This window comes from Coptis chinensis, chromosome 1 (genome assembly GCF_015680905.1).
Source record: "Coptis chinensis isolate HL-2020 chromosome 1, ASM1568090v1, whole genome shotgun sequence".
In the NCBI taxonomy this organism is placed as follows: Eukaryota; Viridiplantae; Streptophyta; class Magnoliopsida; order Ranunculales; family Ranunculaceae; genus Coptis; species Coptis chinensis.
The window spans coordinates 48,244,150-48,251,789 of NC_141456.1; the positions used below are offsets into that span (position 1 = coordinate 48,244,150).

Here is a 7,640-nt window from a genome sequence, read left to right on the forward strand (position 1 = left end):
TATCCGTTTTGTTGAAATTCGATTAAACCGATTTGTTAGAATTGTTTAAGAATTACACGCTCACATCTTTCGAAAGCAAGGGTTACCTTTCCTCATGCTTGTGAATTATTAAAAGAGAACTTTAAAATTAATTAAACTAGGATAATCTACAACGGTCTAGGGTGGATTCAATGCCTTAGTGTTTTCTTCGTTAATAGTTAATCCATTTAATTTATTGCTTTAAGTAGTAATTAGTTAATTTTAGTTAATAGTAATTCAAACTTCCATAAAACAAATATTGTTGAATTAGGTTAGGTAATATTTTAGTATTCAATTGTCGAAAGTAGCAATCCCCGTGGGATCGAATTCGCTTTGCCGCAACTATTTTCAACGATACCGTGGCGCTATGGGTTTAATTAGGGTTAGATTAGTCTATTAATTTAGACTGACTAATTTTCTATCAAGTTTTTGGCGCCGCTGCCGGGGATTGTAGTGGCACAATTGAGTTTTAAAGTCTTATTTATCGTGATTCGTAGTTTAAGTTTAGTCGTAGTTATATTAATTCGTAGTTTACGTGTTTAATTTTAGTTATTTTTGCAGATAGTTAAGCAAAGATTTCTTCTTACAAGGTTGATAGTCGTGATTTTGTTGTGGACTTTGTGAAGTTTCTTGCTTGTCGTCACCCGGCGTCGCAAGTAGCCCTCGAAGGCTCACGCCGGAGGTACGTCTCTTTCCTTTGTGGGTTGAATTTTGTTTGTTTCGTGTGTTTTGTTTGTTTTATTGTTTCTTGCATTTAGGAAGGTTAAGTCACCTTTGACCAGCCTTAGGCATCTTGCATTAGGACAGGTTTTAGCCCGCTCATTAGGAAAGCTCTTTTGACACGTGGATCGAGTGACGGTGCTTTTGCACAAGAACTGGGAATCGTGTTATTTGGGTTTAGGAGCAAATATATTAAAGAATATTTAAAAATTTAATCTGGGTTGAAATATTTGTTTGATATTGTTTGTGTGAGCATCGTTTGCATCATTTATTAGAGTCTTAGGTTTTAGAAGTGGTTTATGATCGAGACTCGATCCAATAATCCAGAGTTAGCACTATTTGATTCAGAAATTGAACGGACACTCCATAGGAGGATTAGAAATCTCGCCGAGTTAGAGATACCTATAACCTTTGTCGGTAATACACCAATTTTTGCTGACATGACTGACAATAATAATGACATTGTTGTCCAAGTACCTAGGTCCATTAAGGAATTCATATATCCTACTAGGACAACTCGACCGTCTTGCATCGTTCCTCCACCGACCAATGCTAATAATTTCGAGTTAAAGCCCAATCTACTTGGGCTTCTTCCTAAGTTTAGGGGTACAGACGAGGAAGATCCATATCTTCATGTAAGGGAGTTTGAAGATATTTGTGGGACTGTGAAACTTCAACAGTTTAGCGATGAGGCTATAAAGCTGAAGTTATTCCCTTTTTCCCTTAAGGAGAGTTAAAAAGTTGGTTTCACACCCTTCCATCTAATTCCATAACTACATGGGAAAGATTATGCATTGTGTTCTTAAAGAATTTTTCCCCTAATCATAAGGCAACGCTTTTAGAAAAATTTATCATCTTTTGCCAAGTCGATGGAGAGTCATTATGGAAGTGTATGGAGAGGTTCAAGGACCTGCTCTTGCAAAGTGTCCTAACCATGGCCTAGAGAAGGGTAGACTTATACAGATTCTCTATGAGGGTCTTGATTTTAGCTCTAAGGCTATGATTGAGACCATGAGTACTGGAGATTTCTGTGATAAGACTGTGGATGATGCATGGTCGTTTTTAGAAGACGTTGCTGAAAAGGTCCAACAATGGGAAACTAGTCGCGGAGCCTAAGAAGGTGGCTAGTAGTACTACAAAGAATGTTATGTTTCACGTTGATAAAGATTTTGACTCGAATGCCAAAATAGTGCCTTTAGTTAGAAGAGTTGAGGCTCTTGAGGTAGAAAAGGAGACAAAATCTCCAAATTTCAAGTTAATAATGTTGAGACCCCCGGGTTGTTTGTTGGCGATAGTCTTGATCACGTGATTGATAATTGCCTCAAGGCCAACGCGCAAGTTAATGCTTTTAATTCACACCAAAAGCCGTGCAATAATCCGTTTTTTAATACGTGATAACCCCGGGTGGCGAATCCACCCCAACCTATCTTGGTCCAAGGGTATACATCGGGTGGTCCAGCTTAGTAATACAAACCCGTGCAACAATATACACCCCAACCACCTAAGCTGTCACCTTTAGAAGAAACTATGGCTCAATTAGCACGCACCACCATGAAATTCCGTGAAACAACCCAACAGGTTTATGCAAGCCACCAAACGGCTACTCAGAGAATGCTCAAGCCCTTAGGAAGTTGGAAGTTCAAATTGGTCAAATTGCTAATACTTTGAATGAGAGGGACAAGGGTAAGTTTCCTAGTCAACCAGTAGCTAATCCTAGGGGACAATTTGAAATAGGTTCTAACTTGAACCAAGGGAACCACCAGGAGCAAGCCAAGTCTATTACTATTCTTAGGAGTGGTAAACAGGTTGATAATAGGGTTGAGGTACCTAAGGATGGTGAGGTTGGACCTGATCCTATAGAGATTGTAAGGGAGGAGAATGACGTAAGTGGGACTACTAGTCGTAATACTTCCAAGGAGAGCTTAGAACCTCCTACTCCTGTGCAGACTAGTCCTATACCTTCTTATATACCAAAAGCTCCTTTTCCCCAACGGTTAGATCAGGCTAAGAAAGGTTCTAATTTGAGTGAGATGATGGAGCTGTTTAAACAAGTTCAAATCAACATTCCATTACTTGATGCCATAAAACAAGTTCCTTCTTATGCCAAGTTTCTTAAGGATTTGTGCACACGAAAACGTAAGTTGAATGTGCACAAGAAAGCCTTCCTTACCGAGCAAGTGAGCTCCATTATCCAAAACCAAACCCCGCCTAAGTTTAGAGATCCTGGATGCCCTACTATTTCTTGCGCGAATTGGTGATCATATGATTGAGAAGGCATTGCTAGATTTAGGGGCTAGTGTTAATTTGTTGCCCTATTCGGTTTATTTACAGCTTGGTCTTGGTAAGTTAAAACCCACCACCATTACTCTTCAATTAGCGGATAGGTCTGTGAGAGTTCCACGGGGTATTATTGAGGATGTTTTGATTCAGGTTGACAAGTTTTATTTCCCCGTTGATTTTATTGTTCTAGATAATACAACTGTTAGGGACCCTAAGCACCACATTCTGTTATCTTAGGTCGCCCATTCTTGGCCACATCTAATGCTATCATTAACCGCCGAATGGAGTGTTGAAACTTTCTTTTGGTAATATGACTACCCGAGCTTAACGTGTTTAATGTGGGTCAACAACTCCCCGAGCCTGATGATGATTTTGGGAAGTTAATCTTATTGAGTCTGTGGTCCATAAGACTTTCTTAGAGAGTTATTCCGATGACCCTCTTGAGTCTTGTTTAGCTCATTTTGGTGGTAATTTTGATGTGGATAGTTCTATTTGTGAAGTTAATGCTTTGCTTGATGCTACCCCGATCTTAGATACTAATAAGTGGAAAACCAAGGTAGAACCTCTTTCTCCTTCTGAGTCTAAACCAGTTTCTTCCATAGATAGTCCTCCTAAGCTTGAGTTGAAACCATTACCAGATACTCTTAAATATGTCTTTTTGGGGCCTGTTGAGACCTTGCCTGTTATTATTGCGTCTAATCTCGATAGTGAACAAGAGGATAAGTTGATTAGGGTTCTTAGAGACCATAAAACAGCTCTAGGGTGGACTATTGCTGATATTAACGGGATCAGCCCCACTGATTGTATGCATCATATTCATCTAGAGGATAATGCTAAACCAACCCGTGAGTTCCAGAGACGGCTTAATCCTAACATGAGAGAGGTAGTGAGAGCCGAGGTTCTTAAGTTGTTAGATGCGGGTATCATTTATCCCATCTCCGATAGTCAATGGGTGAGTCCGGTTCAGGTTGTACCTAAGAAGTCTGGTATTACGGTAGTTAAGAATGTGAATGGCGAGTTAGTTCCTACCCGTATGACTACTGGGTGGCGTTTTTGTATTGACTATCGTAAGTTGAATCTAGCCACTAGGAAAGATCACTTTCCTCTTCCTTTTATTGACCAGATGCTCGAACGGTTAGCCGGTCATCAGTATTATTGTTTTCTCGATGGTTATTCCGGTTATTACCAAATATGTATTACACCTGAGGATCAAGAAAAGACTACTTTTACTTGTCCTTTTGGAACTTTTGCCTACCGTCAGATGCCATTTGGGTTATGTAATGCACCGGTACCTTCCGAGAGATGCATGCTTAGCATTTTTCCGACATGGTAGAGAGGTTTCTTGAGGTGTTTATGGATGACTTCTCTCAGATTTGGTGATTCTTTTGATGAGGGTTTGCACCATTTGGAATTAGTATTAATTAGGTGCAAGGAGAAGAATCACGGTGTTGAATTGGGAGAAATGTCATTTTATGGTTCAACAGGTATTGTTCTTGGTCATATCGTTTCTAGTAAAGGCATTGAGGTTGATAAGGCAAAATTGATGTCATTTCTAGTCTTCCACCACCTAAGACCGTGGAAAGATATTAGGTCTTTTTTAGGTCATCTTTGGATTTTATAGGCGATTCATTAAGGACTTTAGCAAGATTTTCGCCCCTTATGCAATTTACTTGGTAAGGACGCCGATTTTGTCTTTGATGACGATTGTTTGAAAGCTTTTGAGAAGCTTAAGCATTTATTGACTACCGCTCCTATCATACAACCACCCGATTGGAGTGTGCCTTTTGAAGTTAATGTGTGATGCGTCGGATTATGCTATTGGGGCTGTTTTAGGTCAACGGTTTGATAAATTGCCCCATGTAATTTATTATGAAGTCGAACTCTTAATGATGCCCAAATGAATTACACTACAACCTAAAAAGGAGTTGTTAGTCGTCAGGTTTGCTTTTAGACAAGTTTAGGTCTTATCTCATAGGGTCTAAGGTTGTCGGTTTATCGATCATTCGGGCTTTGAAGTATCTTCTTTCTAAAAAGGATGCTAAAGCGCCTTATTCGTTGGGTCCTCTTATTACAAGAGTTTGACATTGAGATTAGGGATAAAAGGTGAGGAGAACGTGGGTCGCTGACCACTTGTCTAGGCTTATAGTAGAGTCTTCTACTAGTCTTTTGCCTTTGAATGAGTCCTTCCCTGATGAGCAACTTTTTGATGTCTCCCAGTTGCCTTGGTATGCAGATATTGTTAATTATCTTGTTATAGGTCAGGTTTCCTTCTCATTGGAGAAAACAAGATAAATCTAAGTTTCTTGCTGAGGTTAAGTATTTTTTCTGGGATGACCCATACTTGTTTAAATCATGCCCTGATAATATTATTAGGAGATGTGTTCCGGAGAGTGAGTTTCGTAGTATTCTCTCCTTTTGCCATGACCATGCATGTGGTGGTCACTTTGGTCCTAAGAAGACGGCTGCTAAGGTTTTGCAGTGTGGTTTTTATTGGCCTACTCTCTTTAGAGATGCACATGAGTTTTGTTTAGGATGTGATCGATGTCAGCGTACGGGTAATATTTCCCATAGGAACATGATGCCTCTTTCCCCTATTTTGGTTGTTGAACTTTTTGATGTGTGGGGTATAGACTTCATGGGTCCTTTTCCACCTTCCTTTGGTTATCTTTATATCCTCGTCGCGGTAGATTATGTTTCTAAGTGGGTTGAGGCAGTGCCATGTAAAACGAATGATCACAAGGTTGTAGTTAACTTTTTGAAATATAATATATTTTCTCGTTTTGGTACTCCTCGTGCAATTATAAGTGATAATGGTACTCATTTTACAAATCGTGCGTTTGAATCTTTAATGAAAAAGTACTCTATTACTCATAAACTTGCTACCCCTTACCATCCCCAAACTAGTGGCCAAGTTGAAGTATCTAATAGGAAATTAAACGGATTTTAGAAAAGAGTGCATTTTAACCGACCGTAAGGATTGGTCTCAACGTCTTAATGATTCCCTTTGGGCTTATAGGACTGCTTATAAGACTCCCATTGGTATGTCTCCTTATAGGCTTGTGTTTGGGAAGGCATGTCATTTGCCTGTGGAATTAGAACATCGTGCTTTTTGGGCCATTAAAACTTTTAACTTTGACATGCGTAGAGCAGGTTCACAACGTAAGCTTCAATTAAATGAGTTAGCTGAGTTAAGGAATGAGGCATATGAGAATGCCAAGATTTACAAGGAGCGGACTAAGATTTTTCATGATAAATCTATTCTTCGCAAGTCCTTTGAACCTAATCAAAAAAGTTTTGCTATATAATTCTCGTTTGCGTCTTTTTCCTGGTAAGTTACGTTCTAGGTGGACTGGTCCTTTCATTGTTAAAACTGTTTTTCCTTATGGAGCTGTTGAGATAGAGGATCCTACGGATGGTCGTATGTTTAAGGTTAATGGTGAACGCTTGAAACCATATCTTGATGGTTTTGCTAATAAGGATGTGGAAGAAGTGGATCTTATTGATCCTGTTTATCATGACTAAAGGAGTATGCTTGTTGTATTTTAGTAGTTTAGGTTTTGTTTTTCGTTGTTTTTAGGTTTTACTTTTCTTTTGTAAGAGTCACTTCGTATTGCTCCCAAATATTTCATTCCAGCCCCTAGTCTCCATTTGGGTTAACCAATGAGAAACATATTATTGTGATTTTCAGGTTATGACAGGTTTTGTATTTATGAAATGTCGAAAATACAAAGGAGACTCTGTCGAAATTTTTTCAATTTTGGGGAGTTCATTTTGTGTTTAGTTGGTAGACAAAATGCTAATCTAAGAATTGGGTGTGCGAAGCATTCGTCTGCTAGAGACGTTAATCAGAAGCTTATGGGAGGCAACCCATGTTTTTATTTTTGTTGAGTCTTTTGTGCACGTGTATCATGCATTCCACTCTAGCACCTTTTCTCTGCCTTTTTAGAGACGTGTAACTCTATGGGATGAGACACGTGACACATTTTAGTCATTGTAGTAACTGGGTCCTCTTTTATATTATCATTGTTATATCTTTTGTGAGGTACTAATTTCTACAGGTGGCTTAAAGATATTATTTTTCGTCTTTGGAAGCTCTTGGTAACCTCTTTCCTTATATACTTTTACTTGTCTATGTTGTTATCTTTTAAATTCCGTATCTATGTTAACATTGAGGACAATGTCTATAAGAAGTTTGGGGGTGGGAACAAAATGTTTGTTTAGCTGAAAAATAAATGTCCAACATGGTATGATTAATGGTGATTTTCTATGATGAGAAATTAAAAAAAAAAAAAAAAAAAAAAAAAAAAAAAAAAAAAAAAATTGATTTCTAAAGCCACTGATTTTCAAGGAATCCATGAAGTTAAGAGTCACTTTTGAAGTCATTGTTGCTTTTAGACTATTTTCTACCTCTAGAAATAGATTTTGTTGATGAAAGTCTAAGCCAAAGTGGAATATGCACTATTAGCCACCTGATACATGTCAAATTGAAGAGTAATTTAATCTCCTAGTGAACTAGAAGAGGAATATAGAGACTTAACCCGTGAGATTTGAGCCTTTAAATTTCTTGGAGAGTTTTACGTGAAATTCAGAGTCCAAGTTGACTCAATCATTATTCTCAGGCT

The 7,640-nt window shown here is 38.4% G+C and overlaps 1 protein-coding gene across 1 annotated transcript; it reads left to right on the plus strand.

Annotated features, from left to right (window-relative positions):
• The first annotated feature begins 1,620 nt into the window (after positions 1 to 1,620).
• LOC147524347 (uncharacterized) lies at positions 1,621 to 6,540 on the plus strand. The gene is made up of 5 exons (XM_086574379.1): positions 1,621 to 1,821; positions 2,328 to 2,915; positions 3,013 to 3,079; positions 3,399 to 4,306; positions 6,448 to 6,540. The coding sequence occupies exons 1-5, from the start codon at positions 1,621 to 1,623 to the stop codon at positions 6,538 to 6,540; spliced, it is 1,857 nt and encodes a 618-aa protein (XP_086430505.1).
• The last annotated feature ends 1,100 nt before the right edge of the window (positions 6,541 to 7,640 follow it).